An 18,711-nucleotide genomic window follows, 5' to 3' on the forward strand; every position below is an offset into this window, starting at 1 on the left:
CACAGCAACACCATAGAAGGCACCACTGGAGCTGGGAACTCCTCCCCAGCCAAGCTGTCATGGATTTGTACCTTTTGCTATGGTATCCCACCTCATCACATCCTGTGGAGCACAGAGAAGAACTACACGGCCCAGAGGAGCTCAGGTTCAATTAGACTGTATTATATTGTGTAATCTTGCATCCTGACATCATAGTTAGTAAAGTAAGTCTTCCTCCTTAGATCGTTGCCGCTGCTCTGTTTGTTTCCTTAGCCCAGCTCCCATCTCACTACCCCTTTCCCTTCCCATTTTGAAGGGCCAGGGAGCCCAAAGGCCTACTACCCCCGTCATGGACATAGATTGATCCAGATAACCCTGTGACAAGGTTGGGCAGTGATAGGACAAGGGAGAATGGTTTTAAACTGAGACAGGGGAGGTTTAGGATGGATATCTGGAGGAGGTTTTTCACCCAGAGGGTGGTGACACTGGAACAGGTTGCCCAAGGAGGCTGTGGATGCCCCATCCCTGCAGGCATTCAAGGCCAGGCTAGATGTGGCTCTGGGCAGCCTGGGCTGCTGGTTGGTGACCCTGCACATAGCAGGGGGTTGGAACTGGATGATCATTACGTTCCTTTTCAACCCAGGCCATCCTATGAGTCTGTGACTCTCACAGCCCCCACCAGAAGCACACAGCCTGTCCGTGCCCAGGATGGGAGCAGCTGTGCAATGGCACAGACATCTTTACCAGGGCATCCAAAGGAGCTCCTCTGAGCTATTCCTGGGTATTCCAGCCTTGGGCTGGGGGCAAACCCACGGGGTCTGTCCCTCCTGGGCACACCCTGTGAGCTCATAGAAGGCGTCACTCGGCCTTGGCAGCTGTAAAAAGTTGGTGAAAGTTTGTTCATTGTGTTGGGTATGTTGTTGTTGTTGTTGGGGAGGGGGCTGCGCGGAACGGAGTCAAGCGGGCTTCCGGGTTTTGTAAGCGCCCCTGCGGCTCCTGCACTTGCCGCCCCTGTTTCTGCGGCTTCTGTCTACCCGCCACGTGGCAACGAGTGGCGGGAAAGCATAGCGGCGGGGAACAGAGTGGCGGGAAGAATGGGACCAATCAACAAGAAGAGAAGAACCACTCGGAGCAATACTGCCCGGCAACAAGGGAGCGCAGGCGTGGAAGGCCAACACGGCAGCCAATCAGAATACAAGAGAGACTATAAAAGCTGGGGCCAGCAGGGGGAGGGTGCGCCACACGTGCGGAGCTGTGACTCCCGTGGTCGCCCAGCGCTGTTTTTGTTTGCGGTTGCTTACTCAAATCAATAAATTATTCATGATTTGAAAACGGATTTGGTCCAATTCATGACAGCAGCTGTCAGCCATTATGGCATCGGAACCTGTCATCCTACTGAGCCACGCTGCAGAGCTGTGCAGCACTGCAGTCCCGTGAGGAGTGCAGAGCAGGCGAGTGGAGAAGAGGTGCTTGTGTCCTGGGAGGAGAGCAAGCCATTCTCTGTGTCTGTTAGAGGAGTGAAGGTGTCAAAATGCCAGCCCAGCTGGGCAGGTGGGTGCAGCAGGGCCCAGAATGAGGGGAGGGGAAGCCAGAATCACTGCGTGCTGCTGGGCTTTCTCCAGCCAGGCAGCCCAAACTCCCTTTCCGTGGGCACAGCCCTGCTCCTGCTCTGGGGAGAGCCCAACGGGGCAAGGCTGCTGCCCCCCATGGCACAGCAGAGCCCTTCATTCTCATGTGTCCCACGGGTGCTGTGACACTGGCCAGCTCTTACTAACGGGTCCCCCCTGGACTCACATCTCTGCTGGGCAGAGGAACCCATGGCAGCCGTCTGCTAAAGGGATCCCAGAGACCATGTGTGTCCCTGTGCAGGGCCGTGATAACCACCATCTGATCTCTCCCTTAGGCAATGTGTCTCCCAAGAGAGGGGAAGGAGGACTCCCGTCCTGCCTCTAGCGGTCCTTTCCGGTGAGTGTTCCCCACCCAAAGCCATCCCAGCACAGCCGGGGAGCGGGACTGTCCCACACGGCGTGTCCTCGCTAGGTTGGGAGGAGGGAAATGGGCTGCAGGGCTCAGAGCAGCCTGGCAGACTCATGGTCTCTCCTGACCGATGTCCCCCACAGCTGGAGCCTTCATTTGGATATTGGGAGTATGGAGAAATGACGTCCTGCAGGTCAGTGCTATGCTGCGCGGCAGAGGCCAAAGCTCTGCCCTTCGGCCTCCATGGGGACAGTTTGGCCATGGGCTCATCGCTGCTGAGACGGAGCCAGGCTGAGGGCTGCCTTGGCAGCAGGAGGGCTTTGGTGTGGCAGCATCTTCCCAGCACCCAGCACAGAGCTCAGGCTGAAGGCAACAGCGCATGGGAAGAAGGAGCCTTTGGGCCATCTGTGGCACTGGGGAGTCCGGAGGGGATGGGAAAGCGAAGGGAGAAGCAGCAGATGCTCTGCAGCAATGGAGGGCTGAAGAGCCCAACATTGGGCAGTGGTCCTCTGCAAAGTGCTGGGAAGCAGCAGGAAATTCTGCCATTGTTTCCTTGGGAAGCTCCTTTGGAAGCTCCTTGTGCTCCTTGTGCTTCCTCCCATCCAATGCCTTTCTCTTCCAGGTGGTGTCTGCAGGACCTGGGCAGAAGCTCCTGTCTATGGGGTAAGGACACTTCCTTGCCACTCACCTGGCTCTGTAGGGTGGCCTCAGCTGGCTGTGTGCTCTATGCACGCCTTCGCCTCGTGCCCAGGGCTCCAGCCTTTCCCATCTGTACGGTGAAGGCAGCCCTTGGCAAAGCCAAGGAACTAAAAGGGCTGGGGGATAAGGAAGGGCACAACCCCTTGGAATCCTTCACCTCGTGGCACTGGAACATGGACCTGCGGGGTGGACATGGCTGAACAAGACTTGCTTTGCCTTTGCCTTCAGGAACCCACTGGTTCAGCTGTCGGCCAGGAAGGAGCTCATTGCAGAGTCACTCTCTGATGTCCTGGAAGAGAACGGGATCCACGGACTGAAGAGAGAGGTAATGGCACTGCTCCCTCCTGTTTCCTTTCAGCCCTTTACAAGGACAGCTCTGTGCTTTGGCTGCCCGCCCCACACCTGGCTATGGGGCTCAGCCTCCCCTGTGTCTTGGAGCTGCTCTGCTCCCCACACTGAGAGCTGCTGCTGGTAAAGCTGGGATCAGGGTGCTCTGTGCAGAGCTGTGAATTCCCCCTGGGCTGGGCCCCAGCCAGACACCTGCTGGGCTTGGCTTGGAGGCTGGACGTGGCCCCTTCCAAGAGACTTGCACTTCAGGCTTCTTAGCTGGAAGGGCCATTCTGCAGGCCAGCTGCAACCGGAGCTCTGCAGGGCCTGGCTGGCTCAGGGCACGATCTGACTGCCTGCCCAGGCTGTTCTGCAGCAGACACAAGGCTGGCAACAAGGGGATCAGGCAGAGCCCAAAGTCCATCTTTGCTGTGTCTCTGGAGTGCAGTGGCTCATCAGGGCACACCTGGAAAGACACGGAGCCTTCCCTTAGCTCTTGGGTAGGACACCCACCTCCTGTCTTTGTGCTCACTGCTGTCTCTCCATTCCTTATTTGTTGCCAGGAAATTCTGCAGCTGACACGGCATGCAATCGAGAAAGTCATGGAAAACAGCTACTGGATGCCCAACTGGGCTCTAAAATCCTTGGGTATGTAGACAGCTTCACTACCCTCAGCTTTTGTGCCTGGCACTCCGCAAAACCTGCCCAGCTCTGCCTTCTCTCACAGTGATCTCATAGAGCTTTAGGCTGGCTGAGGTCTGAAAGGAGCTTAAGACCATCCCAGCCCAACTCCCTGCCATTGACAAGACTGCCATCCTTTGCATCAAGGTGCTCAGGGCCCCATCTAACCTATTCTCAGCGCCTCCAGAAACAGAACATCTATGGCTCCTCTGGGCAGCACATTGCAGGGCCTCACTGTCCACTGGGGGTCAAGAATTTCCTCCTCACATCCCATATAAACCCCCCATCTCTCAGACTTTACAAACTCTTCTCTGCTCCCAGGGCTGACTGGCTCCTTGCCCCAATCAGTGCTTCAGGCCGGGACTCAGCAGTTCCCATACACACAGAGAGGGGGATTCTGCACCCCAGAGCCCCGCCAAGAGCAATGAGCATTCAGTCCTTCAGCTCGTCTCTGGGCTGTCCCAGTGCACATGTGTCCATCTTGATTTCAGGTGCCACTGTTGATGCGGAGAGGACAACCAAGAGTTATGGTGGGAAAGGCTGGATTTCCCCCCTCTTTTCCTCCGCGAAGCCCCCCGAGACCCTCTTGCAGGTAAGGCATGAGAAGTGGTGACTGTGGGCTTCCCCCCTTTGCTTCCCCCCCTCCCCCCACAGATACCCCATAGAGCCCCATAAGGGCCCTCCCTCCTTCCTCCAGTCATTTCTTCCCCCAGTCCTCCCTCCCCTCCTTCCCTCCCCTCCTTCCCGTCCCCTCCTTCCCGTCCCCTCCTTCCCGTCCCCTCCTTCCCGTCCCCTCCTTCCCGTCCCCTCCTTCCCGTCCCCTCCTTCCCCTCCCTTCCTTTCCCCCCCATCCTTCCCCCATGCTCCCCCATCTCCTCACCCCAGTCATTTCTTCCCCCAATCCTTCCTCCCCATCCTTCCCCCCCAGTCCTCCCCTTCCTCTCACCATTCTCCCCCCCTCCTTCCCCCAATCCTTCCCCCCCATCCTTTCTCCATCCTCCCACCCCCCAATCCTCCCTCCCCCCCCATCCTCCCCCCAATCCTTCCCCTCCATCCTCACCCCAATCTGGCTGCACATCACTTTCCCTTGGCCCAGCATTGTTGCTCATCCCACACTCTTCCCATCACTGACACCAGCGTTGGGAGGGTGCTGGGCTGACAGATGCTGGGAAGGGCTGCCCCGCCACCTCTGTGCAAGCAGAGAAAGGCAATTGAGTCCAGAGCTGTTGTCCAACCCTTTGCATCTTGCCCTCCCGTCCCTTGAGTAGCGTTCCATGACGGGCAGCCCCATAGCAGACAAGGTCTGTGCTCCCTGCCCACCATCCAGCTCTGGCGGCTCTTTGCCTGATGGACGCGTCTCTCTCCTTTCAGCCCGATGTTTCTGCTGGCAGCTGCTGGGCTTTCCAAGGCTCTCAGGGCCACGCAGTCATCCAGCTGCCGGAGAACATCTGGCCCACGGCTGTCACCATGTGGCACGTCTCCAAGGCGGTCTCTCCCTCTGGGGATGTCAGCAGTGCCCCCCGAGACTTTGCCATCTTGGTAAGGCTCTGCCTGCTGCTGCTAATGGAGGGCCCTGAGGAAAAAGCTTTGCCATAGAGCCCCATAAGAGCCCATAGAACCCCTATAGAACCCCAGAGCCACCCAAAGAGACCCATAACCACAACATAAGACCCTATAGAGATGCAGAAGAGCTCATAGAGAACCAAAGAGACTCATAGTGCCCACAAACAACCCATAGAGCCCCATAATTGTCCCACAGACACCCAACAGAGCCCCATAACTGCCACATAGAGCCCTGTAAGACCCCATAGAATCCCTATAGAGCCCCAAAGACACAAAGCAGAGCACCATAACCACAACGTAAGACCATATAGAGCCCCCACAGACACCCCATAGAGACCCATAATGCCCATAAGACCCCATAGAGTCACACAAGAGCTCACAGAGAACCAAAGAGCCTCATGGTGCTCCACAGACACCCAACAGAGCCTCATAACTGCCCCAAAGAGCCTTGTAAGACTCCATAGACCTGCACAAGAGCTCATAGAGAACCTTAGAGCCTTATGGTGCCCACAGACACCCCATGGAGCCCCATAAGGGCCCCACAGACTCCCAATAGAGCCCCATAACTGCCACATAGATCCCTGTAAGACCCCATAAAGCCACACAAGAGCTCACAGAGCACCACAGAGACACATGGTGCCCCACAGACACCCAACAGAGCCCCATAGGAGCCCCACAGACACCCAATAGAGGGTTGGAAGGGCTCCCACCTTTGGCCTTGGTGTGTTCGTTATGGCATGGCCTGCCTCAGTGTGACCACCATCATCTCTTGTCTTTCAGGGAGTGGATGAGGATGAAGGGGAAACTCTCCTGGGGTTGTTTGTTTATGACGTGGACGGAGAGATCGCCCAGACCTTCCATGTTCAGGTATGGCAAGTGCAAGGGGGGAGGGCCGGGCTGCCTGCAAGGCATGGCAAGAAAGAGCTTTCCTGCCCACCCTCTGCTCTCCAACATGGCCGACTCCCGCAGGGTCCCTGTTGGAAGCCTTTGGGGGGTGGGGGGGGGATGTAATTAATGACCACAAATCACCCCCAAAATTGGGATCCCCCCCTATAAATTGAGCCCCCTCCCCATATTTAATGGGCCTGGGATGCCTAATTAACCCCTTGTAATTAAAGGGCCTTTGGGGAAAGGGGGGGGAACCCCTAATTACACCCCTATAATTAAAGGGCCTTTGTGGGGGGGGGGGGGGAATCTGATTAATGACTCAAATCAGCCCGATAATTGAGACCGCCTCTCCCTTAAATTGACTACCCCCCTCCCCCCCCCCAACATTTAAAGGGTCCCCTAATTAACCCCTTGTAATTAAAGAGCCTTTGGCGGGGGGGTGGGGGTGGGGAGGGGGATGTAATTAATGACCCCATGGGAAGCACTTTTTGTTTTTAATCTTCCCATGCCCATAACGAAGCCTCTCCTCTGCTACTGCTTCACTTATCTACTGAGACCTTGAAAGAAAAGAATCTTATCTTGTTCTAAATGCAGAAACAACATTTGATTCCCACACTGATAGGATGGGTGATAACAAGAGGGGGGTCTGCTTGCTAAACAACTATTGAATATGGATCCGAATTGCAGGAAATCATTGGCTATCTATTAGGTTTACCTATATCTATGGGGAGAACAGTTGGATCTATGGGGCACTATGAGATCTATGGGATGCAGTGGGATCTATGGGGTGAACATTGGGATCTATGGGGCAATATGGGGCTCTGGTCCCCCTCTGGCCCATAATGAAGCCTCTCCTCTTTGTCTTGGCAGGAGAAGCCCCTTCAGGCCTACAGAAAAATCAAACTGGAGGTGCAGAATAACTGGGGGAATGCAGAATACACCTGCATGTACAGAGTCGATATCCACGGAACCCCCTAAAAACCTCTAAAAAAAACCCTTAAAAAACCTCTAAAAAACCCTAATAAACCCTAAAAACCCCTAAACGCTGATGTCTACCAGAGGGTTTTAATTAGGGATTGATCATTCAATGAAGAGATGTTGATAACTTTCTGCCCGCCTCGAGGTTGGTTGGGGGGAGGGAGAAGCTGATGGGGCTGAGTTGGGTGGGTGTTCGGGGGGTGTCCCCCCCCATCCCCAATGCAGGGTCCCTCACTGCCCCCCTTTCCACCCTCCCAACACCCCCCTGCTCTCCCTCCTTATCCCTCTCTCTGACCCCCAGGGTCACACTGTCCTCCCTAGTCCCCCTCCCATCTGACCTTCAGAGCCCCCCCCCACTCCAGTTCCCCTATTCTGATCCCTACAGCCCTCTTTGACTTCCCCCCCTTCCCACCTCAGTTCCCTACCCCCATTCTGACCCCCAGGGTCCCTTCCCAAACCTCACCCCATCCCACCCTTCCTATTCCCCCATTATGATCCCCCCCCTCAGCCCCCATTCTGACCCCTAGAGCCCCCTATCCACCTCCCCACCCCCCATGAAACACCCCATTCTGTCCACCAGCTCCTCTCTCCCCCCCAGCGACTCCCCCTATTCTTACCCTAAGGGTCCTTTCCCTCCCATCCCATCCCTCCTATTCCCCTTTCTGATCCTTTTCCCCCTTCTAATATCCCTCTCAGTCCCCCATTCTGTCCCATAGAGTCCCCTGTTGTCTCCCCAGTGAGCCCCCCTGTTCCTACCCTCAGGGTCCCTCCCCCATTCCACCCCTCCTATTCCCCCATTCTGATCCTCTTCCACTCCCCATGCCCCCCCCAGCCCCCCATCCACAATCACCAAGGTTGGAGAAGCCCTCCAAGCTCCCCCACCATCCACCCCTCACCAATAGCTCTCATTCAACCACGGCCCTCAACGCGGCATCTCCATCCCCACCACCCCCTGTGCAGCCCATTGCAGCCCCCAACCACTCTTTAGGAGCAGCACTATTTCCTCACATCCAGCCTGAATCTCCCCTGGCACAACTCAGGGCCATTCCCTCCCATCCTATCACTGTTACACGGGAGCACAGGCCGACCCCCAGCTCATCACAACTTCCCTTCAGAACCCATAGAGACACATAGAGACCCATAAGGACACATAGAGACACATAGGGACCCATACAAACCCATTGGGACCCATAGAGAGCCCATAGGGAGCCATAAGGACCCATAGAGACCCATAGCCACCCCATAGACCCCATAACCCCTTAACCACTGTTACACGGGACCCCCAGCTCATCACAACCTCCCTTCAGGAGCCTTGAGGTCTCCCCTGTGCTCCTCTTCTCCACGCTGACCCATCCTGGCTCCCCATCAGCCCCATCAGGTTCTCCAGACCCCTCACGGCTGCACCTCAACCTCATTGGGTTGGAAGGGACCTCAAGGATGATGAAGCTCCAACCCCCCCATGCCTGGCAGGGCCACCAAACTTCCACTATTGACTAGATCAGGTTGCCCAGGGTCTCACCCAACCTGGCCTTGAACACCTCCAAGGACGGGGCATCCACAACCTCCCTGGGCAGCCTGTTCCAGGACCTCACCACTCTCCTAGTAAAGAACTTCCCCCTGACATCCAACCTAAATCTGCCCTCTTTCAACTTAAATCCGTTTCCCCTAGTCCTGCTATTATCAGCCCTTTCAAAGAGTTTACTCCCCTCCTGGGCGTAGATTCCCTTCAGGTATTGAAAGGCTCCAATGAGGTCACCTTCTTTTCTCCATGCTGAACAAGCCCAGCTCCCTCAGCCTGTCCTCACAGGGCAGGTGCTCCAGTCCCCTGACCATCCTCATGACCCTCCTCAGGACCCTTTCCAACAGCTCCTCTTCTTTCTTGTACTGAGGGCTCCACACCTGGACACAGCACTCCAGATGGGGCCTCACAAGAGCAGAGTCAAGAGGGGGAATCGCTTCCCGGTCCCTGCTGGCCACCCCTCTCCTGATGGAGCCCAGGATCCCATTTGCCTTCCGTGCTGCCAGAGCGCACTGCTGGCCCACGTTACGTGTATCGTCCATCAGGACCCCCAGGTCCTTCTCTGCCGAGCTGCTCTCGAGGATCACTCCTCAGTGAGGACAGCAGAGTCTGTCAAGAGCACCGAGCAGGGAAATGCAGCGCGAGCCATCGATTGCCTACGGAGATGAGCTGCTGGAGGCATCTCCGGTGCAGAGCTGGAGAGCGAGGGTGGCCAGAAAGCCAAGGGAAGGGAGGGGAGGGGGCCGAGGGCGAGCAAGGAAGGAAGGGAAGGGGAAGGAAGGAAAGCGAGAGAAAAGACGCGACATGAGACGTTAATGACGGGGTCCTTTTCCGGCAGCCGCCCCCCCCAACAGGCCCCGGACCGGCCTGAGCCACGTGACGAGAAGTGCTTGGTGGCGGCATGGCGGCGTTGCGGGGCCGGTGAGCGGGGCCGGGAGGAGCGGGCTGTGTGCTGCGAACGGGGTCGGGCCTCGGTGCGGGGGCACGGAGGGGCTGCCGGGGGAGGAGCTGGCGGTGCTGGCGGCGTGCGGCGGCAGCGAGTGCGGCGGGGGCCGGGGGGCAGCTTCCTCCCGGGGAAGGCCGTGCGAGGATGGAGCTGTCGGTGCGGCCTTGGGATGCTGCCTGCAGGGAAGCGCAGCGGGCGCTGTGCCGGGTGCCAAGCCGTGGCTCGGCGGCGTGCTTTGCTCGGCCTTGGAAGGCTGAGGTGTAGGCAGCCGGTTTGCGTCGGGTTGAAGGGGCCGGCGCTGCCCTGAAGGGAAGCGAGAGAAGCGGGCAAAGGGAGGGTGAGTGTCGGGATCCGAGGAGGGCGGTTTGTGTTTGCGTCGCGTGCGTGTCTGTCGTTTGCCTGACGTGTTGGTGCGCGTTGGGGTTTCAGGTGTGTGAACGAGGCCTCCCCGTGAGAATTGGCGGCGAGCAAAGGAATGGAGCGAGGAACGGGGCGCCAGGCCTGGGTGCCGTGTTGGACTGAGGCTGTGGAGCCGAAGGAAGGTGTGTCCGATGTCCTTCCTGTGGCTGTGGGTGAGCGGGACGAGTCAGGGCTGCGGTCTTTGCGATGGTGTTTGTTGCCTGGGACCGGCTGCCTTAGCAGAGTGGGGGCAGGGAGAGGGAGGTGTGGAAAGTGGCAGCAGTCAGGAGCATGTCTGTGTCACGGCCTTATTTAGATCAGTCTTCGATTGATCGATCAATCTATGATCTCCACGTGATGTTCTGATGTGGAACAGCAATAGAAAAAGTACAAAACCACGACAGTATGGCAGCCCGAAAAGATTTGCTTGTGGAGGGAGGGGGAGGGTGAAGGAGGCCGAGGGCCCTTTTCTCGGGGCCGCTCCTCTGTACCCTCTTGCTGGCCGGAGAGAAGGGCTGCCCGCTGGGCACAGGGAGCGCCTTGTAGCTCCTGTGCTGTGCCCTGCCCTCCAGCCCCCTCCTCATCCTGTGTGGAACGCCAGTGCCAGCAGTGCGGCCGCCAGTTTAGAAACCTCCCCACCTTGGTCACTGCTACTGCGTGCAACGCACTGGCCTCTGAGAGATGTGACAGATAAGAACCATGTCAGCAGCAAAGAGGGCGAGGGTTGAAGTTTGCCCAGTTTCATGCGGGAGGATGGAGCTGGGGACCCTGGAAGTAAAAAGGAGGAGGGGCCCGCCATGACCATCAGGTAGAGGAGGGGTAAGAGAACCCGTTTCCATCGCGCCTGCACCAGCCTGGTGACCAGCAACTGTGCGGAGCCTATGGAGGTGGATCCATGTCACCTTAGCCCATGGAGGTGGATCCACCTCCAGAGAAGGAGGCTGGAGGACGGGCCTGGACCAGCCCCGTGACCACCTCCGTGGAGCCCATGGAGATGGATCCACCTCCGGACGAGCCCATGGAGGTGGATCCGCCCGCGGCACAGCTGGCCTGGCACCACACCACCGTGCCAGGCCCCGCATCAGTACCACCAGGGCTGCAGCATCGCTGGTCCAGGCGCAGGGCTCCTTCCCATCTGCGCGGCCCCCGCCCCCGGCAATAGCCGGGAGGCTTCATTTAACATCTGCTCCTCCTCTGCGGGTCCCCGGTCCCATCTTAACCCTCCTATGTCCCATCTTAGCCCTGTTTTTATTGTTGGTTTTCTTGTTAATTTAGTTGTAGGGTTAGGAGTAGGTTATTGTTCGTGTTTTTGAGTTAGGAGTAGGTTATTGTTCGTGTTTTTGATTAGGAGTAGGTGTTACTGTTCATGTTTTAGTGTTAGGAGTAGACGATTGTTCCTGTTTTAGAGTTAGGCTTAGGTTACTGTTGGTGTTTTATTGTTAGGTGTAGGTTTTTGTTCCTGTTTTAGAGTTAGGCTTAGGTTACTGTTCGTACTTAGAGTTGGGTGGGTTCCTACCAGCAGCTGGCAGCAAACAGCGCTCACTCGGTAAGCACACGCCTGCTTTCTCACCCGAAGACGTGAGCGCTGCTCCACGAGTGCGGAGATGTGCTGACATCTCCCAGGGATGGGATTTGCAGCTTGTGACTCTTCTGTTGCAGGTTGTCGAGGGGCAGCGCGTGAGTGGCCGTGAAATGCAATTGGGCTTCAGGAGAGCAGTCTGGAGCTGCGTCTGGAGCTGCCGTTGTAAGGTAGGTGTGCCTTACTGTAAGCGTGCTCTGAAGCAGTGCTGGTTAAGCACGGCTCACTCCTCTGTCTTCAACAGATCAGCTTTCTGCTCTCTTTATTTCCGTGGCTGGCGTTGTAGAGCACAGCAGCAGCAAGGCCGCGAACACGTCCACAACCAGGTACGTGAACATGGGTAACTTTAATGGTAAGAATAACATTGCTGTGATAGTAATAGGGCAGTGGTTACGTGTGTGTGATGGAGCTCAGGGATAGGTTTAATCTTGCCTGGTAAGCTCTTCCCTTATTTGACGTCCACCCGTCCTCTCTGCTTCTCTTCCCCCACCTGCAAGTGCAGCAGTACCGAAGGCTGAGGGCTCTTTTCCTAGGCAGGCGGGCAAAGGCAACTGGAATGCAAGTTTGATGTCCCTCTTTGTTCTCGGGTCAGTAGGCCCTGGATCTCTTCCGAGCGGCTCTCTAAGTTAGCCTGGAAATGTTTGCTAGCAGGAAGTGACCCCGTCGCAGTGCCTGAGACTAACGGTGCCTTTTTCCCCCTCTCAGCAGGCAGCCTCCGTGAGAGCAGTGGAGCAGCAGGCTGTCTGCACTATGGCTGCTGAACTGCATTTCTCTCCACCTGAGATCCCTGAGCCCACACTAATGGAGAACGTGCTGCGCTACGGACTCTTGTTTGGAGCCCTTTTCCAGCTCCTGTGTGTTCTGGCCATCATCCTGCCAGTTTCCAAGTCCCCAAAGGCAGTAAGTAGCGCTGTGTGAGACTGATAGCAATGCTCAGGCAGTGGGCTGGGAGGGAGCCGTCTGTAGCTGTTGCCTACGGCAGAGTGCCCCGGCACTGCTGAGAGTGCCGCACTTGGTTCTGTCCTTCCTTCCGCACTCCAGCAGCCTTGAGGTGCCAGCTTGTCCTATCCTGCAGCTGCTGCTGCGCCCTATGAGCTGCCAGGCAGGGGGTCCACCCGATTAGCTCGGACAGCCTTGCTATAGAGGACTTCAGGCTCTGTTTTCATGGGATTTTTGGGAACTAGACAGAGGGGGAGTTTCTAATGTGCCCTGAGGTCAGGAAGGCGATTTCCAGTGCTGGTCCCCAAAGCTGCTCGGTCAGGTGACTTGAGCTCCCAAAGCCAGCTGTCAGCCAGTTGTTAGGGAGCTCCCTGACTGTGTCCCAATTGCTTCTTGTAGGACTCGGAGGGTTTTGAGTCTAAGACTTGGGAGACGGTGAAGAAACCCAAGGCGAGTGCTGCACAGCTGAGCAAGAAAGCCAAGAAGGAAAGCAAAAAGAAACGATAAGGGCTTGAGCAGTGAGGCGCAAAGGACAGCAGAATCGCTTGGAATGCTTCCTCAGAGGTGCACCAAAGGACACAGACTGCGTGGTCCTGTTTTCAGGCATGGCCGTGCTTTCCCTTTTGTGGACTGCGGAGAGGAACTAAGGAAGCTGTGTCTTTAGTCATTACCAGTATCCCGCCTATTTGATTTCCCATTGAAATGCATTTTGGTTGCATTTAGCATCTCTTTCTTGCAAATAAAAGCGAAACAAACATTTGAATAGTGGTGCTGCCTCTTTCAGTAGCTGCTCAAAAGGTGCCTGGCTCGGGCTGGCAATCGCAGGGCCATGAAGCGGTCGGCTTCACGTCCCTCCCTGGAAATGGAGCTGCTTGTCCCACGTTTCAATTGGCTGGGAGTGTGGATCTGCCTGGGGGTAGCGAGGCCCTACAGAGGGCTCTGGACAGGCTGGAGAGCTGGGCTGAAGGCAATGGGATGAGGTTCAACAAGACCAAATGCCGGGTCGTGCACTTTGGCCACAACAGCCCCAGGCAGCTCTATAGGCTTGGGTTGGAGTGGCTGGAGGACTGTGTGGAGGAAACGGACCTGGGGGAACTGATTGATGCTCGGCTGAACGTGAGCCCACAGTGTGCCCGGGTGGCCAAGAAGGCCAACGGCATCCTGGCTTGCATCAGAAACAGTGTTACCAGCAGGAACAGGGAGGTGGTTGTCCCCCTGTACTCGGCACTGGTGAGGCCGCACCTCCGAGGGCTGTGTTCAGTTTTGGGCCCCTCACTGCAAGAGAGACATTGAGGCCCTGGAACGTGTTCAGAGGAGGGCTACGAAGCTGGTGAGGGGTCTGGAGCACAGGCCTTATGAGGAGCGGCTGAGGGAACTGGGATTGTTCAGCCTGGAGAAGTGGAGGCTCAGGGGAGAGCTTATAGCTCTCTATAACTTCCTGAAGGCAGGTTGTAGTGAGCTTGGGGTCGGCCTCTTCTCTCGTGTAATCACTGATAGAACTAGAGGGAATGGCTTCAAGCTGCGCCAGGGGAGGTTCAGGCTGGACATTCGGAAGTATTACTTCTCGGCAAGGGTAGTCAGGCACTGGAATGCACTGCCCGGGGAGGTGGTGGAGTCACCGACCATGGGGGTGTTCAGGAAACGTTTGGATGTTGCGTTGAGGGATATGATTTAGCTGGGAAGTACTGGTGATGGTTGGACTGGATGATCTTTTAGGTCTTTTCCAACCTTGATAATTCTGTGATTGTGTGAAGGAGGGAAACCCAATACTTCGGAGTGGTCATTGCATCTTAGGTCTGGGCTCAGCCCGTGCAGCAGCACCTCGGGGCTGGGGCCGAGCCCGGTGCCTGGGGCTGTGCTGCCTGCAGGAGGGCTGCGGGGCTGGGGCAGCCGGTGTGGGTGCAGCACATGGGCATGGGGGAGGGCCGGCAGCAGGGAGGGCGTTGGGCCTGAGCCCCGCTCGTGTTGGTCACAGCACAGGGGCCGCAGGGGACGCCAGGAGCGCAGAGCAGGGAGGGCCGGGCTGTGTGCAGGCCAGGGCATGAAACCTTCCCTCGGCAGCTGCTGAGCTGCTGAGCTTTTCCCCCACGTCTGCAGACTCTCCGATGAGGCTCTGCAGCAAAGCCAGCCGGGCCATCCTGATAGTGCACAAGGGGTTAGGAAAGGGCACAACTGAGCAGTCATTGAAGAGCACAAAGCAGCGAAGCACAGCACGAGCCATTGACTGCCTGCACAGATGAGCTTCTGCAGGCACCTCCGTTGGAGATCTGCGTACTGAGTGTGGGCGGAACGTGAAGGGAAAGGAGGAGAGGAGGGGAAGGAAGGCAAAGAAAGGAAAGGAAAAGAGGAGTCCAAAAGGCCAGAGCAGGAAAGGAGAAGGAAAGCTCCGTGCCGCCGGCGCCACCCGCCAGGAATCCGGGAGCGAACCCCCCCACAGGCCCGGGCCGGCCCCAGGCCGCCCTTAGCAACGGGACGGCGCAGGCGGTTGCTAGGGCCGGGGCAGGAAGTGCTTCCTGCCGGCCGAGAGCGCTTCCGGGGCAGCGCGGCGTGGCGGCGCGGAAGTTTGAATGGGGCCGGTAGGAGCGGGCTGTGTGCTGCCAGCGGGGCCGGGCCGCGGTGCGGGGCACGGAGGGATGTCGGCGGAGCAGCTCGCGGTGCTGGCGGCACGCAGAGGCGATGCGTGCGGTGCCAGCGAGTGCGGAGCTGAAGGAAGGTGAATCCATGTCCTTCCTCTGGCTGTCGGCGAGCGGGACGAGTCAGGGCTGCAGTTGTGTGTGATGGTGTTTGTTGCTGGGACCGGCTGCCCGAGCAGAATGGGGGCAGCGAGAGGGAGGCTTGACAAGCGCCCGCAGTCAGCAGCACGGCCCGTTCCTGCCCGCCTTGTTGCTGCTGTTGTGAGTCTGTTGGATGTGGAAGCTGGAGGTATTAATGGTGGGTCGTGGTTGAATCCCCCAAGAGGCCGCCCAAGGAGAGGCGCTGGATGCCAACATGGAGAGCAGAGCTTGTGTGTCCCAGGAGGCAGGCGTAGTCAGGTCCGCTTTGGAGCCTGCTGTTGTTGGCGCTGAGCTCAGGAGCCCCATCAGCGTGGTGCTGCGTGCTGCGTATGGCAGCCCGAAGAGATTCCCTTGTGGTGGAAGGGGGAGGCCGAAGGAGGCCGAAGGAGGCCGAGGGCCCTTTGCTCAGGGCCGGCTCCTCTGTGCCCTCTTGCTGGCCGGAGAGCAGGGCTGCCCGCTGGGCACAGCGAGTGCCTTCTGGCTGCCGTGCCGTGCCCTGCCTTCCAGCCCCCTCCTCATGCCATGTGGAACGCCAGTGCCAGCAGTGCCAGCAGCGCGGCCGCCATTTTAGAACCCTGGCCATGTCACAGCCGTTGCCTTGGTCACCGCTGCCCCACGCAACGCACTCGCCACTCTGAGCTCTGGCCGTCAACAGCCATGTGGGCAGCAAAGAGAGCGAGGCTGGACGATGGGCAGGATGGAGGTGGGAAGATGGAGCCGGGGACCACAGGAATGAAGAGGAAGAGGGGGCCCGCCATGACCATCGGGCAGCAGACAGGCAAGAGAGCCCGTTTCCATCACACCTGGACCAGCCCCGTGACCACCTCCGTGGAGCCCATGGAGGTGGATCCACCTCCGGACGAGCCCATGGAGGTGGATCCGCCTCCGGACGAGCCCATGGAGGTGGGTCCGCCCGCGGCACAGCTGGCCTGGCACCACACCACCGTGCCAGGCCCCGCATCAGCACCACCAGGGCTGCAGCATCGCTGGTCCAGGCGCAGGGCTCCTTACCGTCTGCGCGGCCCCCGCCCCCGGCGTTAGTCGGGAGGCTTCATTTCACATCTGCTGCTCCTCTGCGGGTCCCCGGTCCCATCTTAACCCTCCGATGTCCCATCTTAGCCCATTTTTATTGTTGTTTTCCTTGTTAATTTAGTTGTAGTGTTAGGAGTAGGTTATTGTTCATGTTTTTGGTTAGGAGTAGGTTATTGTTCGTGTTTTTGATTAGGAGTAGGTGTTACTGTTCATGTTTTAGTGTTAGGTGTAGGTTTTTTTCCTGTTTTAGAGTTAGGCTTAGGTTACTGTTGGTGTTTTATTGTTAGGTGTAGGTTTTTGTTCCTGTTTTAGAGTTAGGCTTAGGTTACTGTTCGTACTTAGGGTTAGCTGGGTTCCTACCAGCAGCTGGCAGCAAACAGCGCTCACTCGGTAAGCACACGCCTGCTTTCTCACCCGAAGACGTGAGCGCTGCTCCACGAGTGCGGAGATGTGCTGACATCTCCCAGGGATGGGATTTGCAGCTTGTGACTCTTCTGTTGCAGGTTGTCGAGGGGCAGCGCGTGAGTGGCTGTGAAATGCAATTGGGCTTCAGGAGAGCAGTCTGGAGCTGCCGTTGTAAGGTAGGTGTGCCTTACTGTAAGCGTGCTCTGAAGCAGTGCTGGTTAAGCACGGCTCACTCCTCTGTCTTCAACAGATCAGCTTTCTGCTCACTTTATTTCCGTGGCTGGCGTTGTAGAGCACAGCAGCAGCAAGGCCGCGAACACGTCCACAACCAGGTACGTGAACATGGGTAACTTTAATGGTAAGAATAACATTGCTGTGATAGTAATAGGGCAGTGGTTACGTGTGTGTGATGGAGCTCAGGGATAGGTTTAATCTTGCCTGGTAAGCTCTTCCCTTATTTGACGTCCACCCGTCCTCTCTGCTTCTCTTCCCCCACCTGCAAGTGCAGCAGTACCGAAGGCTGAGGGCTCTTTTCCTAGGCAGGCGGGCAAAGGCAACTGGAATGCAAGTTTGATGTCCCTCTTTGTTCTCGGGTCAGTAGGCCCTGGATCTCTTCCGAGCGGCTCTCTAAGTTAGCCTGGAAATGTTTGCTAGCAGGAAGTGACCCCGTCGCAGTGCCTGAGACTAACGGTGCCTTTTTCCCCCTCTCAGCAGGCAGCCTCCGTGAGAGCAGTGGAGCAGCAGGCTGTCTGCACTATGGCTGCTGAACTGCATTTCTCTCCACCTGAGATCCCTGAGCCCACACTAATGGAGAACGTGCTGCGCTACGGACTCTTGTTTGGAGCCCTTTTCCAGCTCCTGTGTGTTCTGGCCATCATCCTGCCAGTTTCCAAGTCCCCAAAGGCAGTAAGTAGCGCTGTGTGAGACTGATAGCAATGCTCAGGCAGTGGGCTGGGAGGGAGCCGTCTGTAGCTGTTGCCTACGGCAGAGTGCCCCGGCACTGCTGAGAGTGCCGCACTTGGTTCTGTCCTTCCTTCCGCACTCCAGCAGCCTTGAGGTGCCAGCTTGTCCTATCCTGCAGCTGCTGCTGCGCCCTATGAGCTGCCAGGCAGGGGGTCCACCCGATTAGCTCGGACAGCCTTGCTATAGAGGACTTCAGGCTCTGTTTTCATGGGATTTTTGGGAACTAGACAGAGGGGGAGTTTCTAATGTGCCCTGAGGTCAGGAAGGCGATTTCCAGTGCTGGTCCCCAAAGCTGCTCGGTCAGGTGACTTGAGCTCCCAAAGCCAGCTGTCAGCCAGTTGTTAGGGAGCTCCCTGACTGTGTCCCAATTGCTTCTTGTAGGACTCGGAGGGTTTTGAGTCTAAGACTTGGGAGACGGTGAAGAAACCCAAGGCGAGTGCTGCACAGCTGAGCAAGAAAGCCAAGAAGGAAAGCAAAAAGAAACGATAAGGGCTTGAGCAGTGAGGCGCAAAGGACAGCAGAATCGCTTGGAATGCTTCCTCAGAGGTGCACCAAAGGACACAGACTGCGTGGTCCTGTTTTCAGGCATGGCCGTGCTTTCCCTTTTGTGGACTGCGGAGAGGAACTAAGGAAGCTGTGTCTTTAGTCATTACCAGTATCCCGCCTATTTGATTTCCCATTGAAATGCATTTTGGTTGCATTTAGCATCTCTTTCTTGCAAATAAAAGCGAAACAAACATTTGAATAGTGGTGCTGCCTCTTTCAGTAGCTGCTCAAAAGGTGCCTGGCTCGGGCTGGCAATCGCAGGGCCATGAAGCAGTCGGCTTCACGTCCCTCCCTGGAAATGGAGCTGCTTGTCCCACGTTTCAATTGGCTGGGAGTGTGGATCTGCCTGGGGGTAGCGAGGCCCTACAGAGGGCTCTGGACAGGCTGGAGAGCTGGGCTGAAGGCAATGGGATGAGGTTCAACAAGACCAAATGCCGGGTCGTGCACTTTGGCCACAACAGCCCCAGGCAGCTCTATAGGCTTGGGTTGGAGTGGCTGGAGGACTGTGTGGAGGAAA

At 57.2% G+C, this 18,711-nt stretch overlaps 3 protein-coding genes across 6 annotated transcripts; all 3 read left to right on the forward strand.

Moving 5' to 3' along the window:
* Positions 1-641: 641 nt before the first annotated feature.
* LOC140261566 (SUN domain-containing protein 2-like) lies at positions 642-7,138 on the forward strand. The gene is made up of 10 exons (XM_072355096.1): positions 642-1,530; positions 1,883-1,944; positions 2,100-2,149; positions 2,579-2,619; positions 2,884-2,980; positions 3,546-3,630; positions 4,155-4,255; positions 5,035-5,202; positions 6,007-6,093; positions 6,985-7,138. Exons 1-10 carry the CDS (start codon positions 1,511-1,513, stop codon positions 7,090-7,092), a joined length of 819 nt encoding a protein of 272 aa, XP_072211197.1. The 5' UTR covers positions 642-1,510; the 3' UTR covers positions 7,093-7,138.
* A 2,367-nt stretch (positions 7,139-9,505) lies between these two features.
* Positions 9,506-13,237, forward strand: LOC140261513 (protein MANBAL-like). Of its 2 annotated transcripts, none has more exons than XM_072355009.1 (6): positions 9,506-9,532; positions 9,987-10,099; positions 11,616-11,705; positions 11,780-11,861; positions 12,241-12,435; positions 12,874-13,237. In XM_072355009.1, the coding sequence occupies exons 5-6, from the start codon at positions 12,286-12,288 to the stop codon at positions 12,979-12,981; spliced, it is 258 nt and encodes an 85-aa protein (XP_072211110.1). In that variant the 5' UTR covers positions 9,506-9,532; positions 9,987-10,099; positions 11,616-11,705; positions 11,780-11,861; positions 12,241-12,285; the 3' UTR covers positions 12,982-13,237. The 2 variants fall into 2 exon arrangements, with proteins under 2 accessions (XP_072211110.1, XP_072211111.1); XM_072355010.1 differs by having other exon boundaries at positions 12,244-12,435.
* Positions 9,987-18,393, forward strand: LOC140261512 (protein MANBAL-like). 3 transcript variants are annotated; one of them, XM_072355006.1, is made up of 5 exons: positions 9,987-10,099; positions 16,784-16,861; positions 16,936-17,017; positions 17,397-17,591; positions 18,030-18,393. In XM_072355006.1, exons 4-5 carry the CDS (start codon positions 17,442-17,444, stop codon positions 18,135-18,137), a joined length of 258 nt encoding a protein of 85 aa, XP_072211107.1. In that variant the 5' UTR covers positions 9,987-10,099; positions 16,784-16,861; positions 16,936-17,017; positions 17,397-17,441; the 3' UTR covers positions 18,138-18,393. The 3 variants fall into 3 exon arrangements, with proteins under 3 accessions (XP_072211107.1, XP_072211108.1, XP_072211109.1); XM_072355007.1 differs by having other exon boundaries at positions 17,400-17,591; XM_072355008.1 differs by lacking the exon at positions 9,987-10,099 and adding an exon at positions 14,601-15,187.
* Positions 18,394-18,711: the final 318 nt, after the last annotated feature.

This window comes from Excalfactoria chinensis, chromosome 21 (genome assembly GCF_039878825.1).
Source record: "Excalfactoria chinensis isolate bCotChi1 chromosome 21, bCotChi1.hap2, whole genome shotgun sequence".
Lineage (NCBI taxonomy): Eukaryota > Metazoa > Chordata > Aves > Galliformes > Phasianidae > Excalfactoria > Excalfactoria chinensis.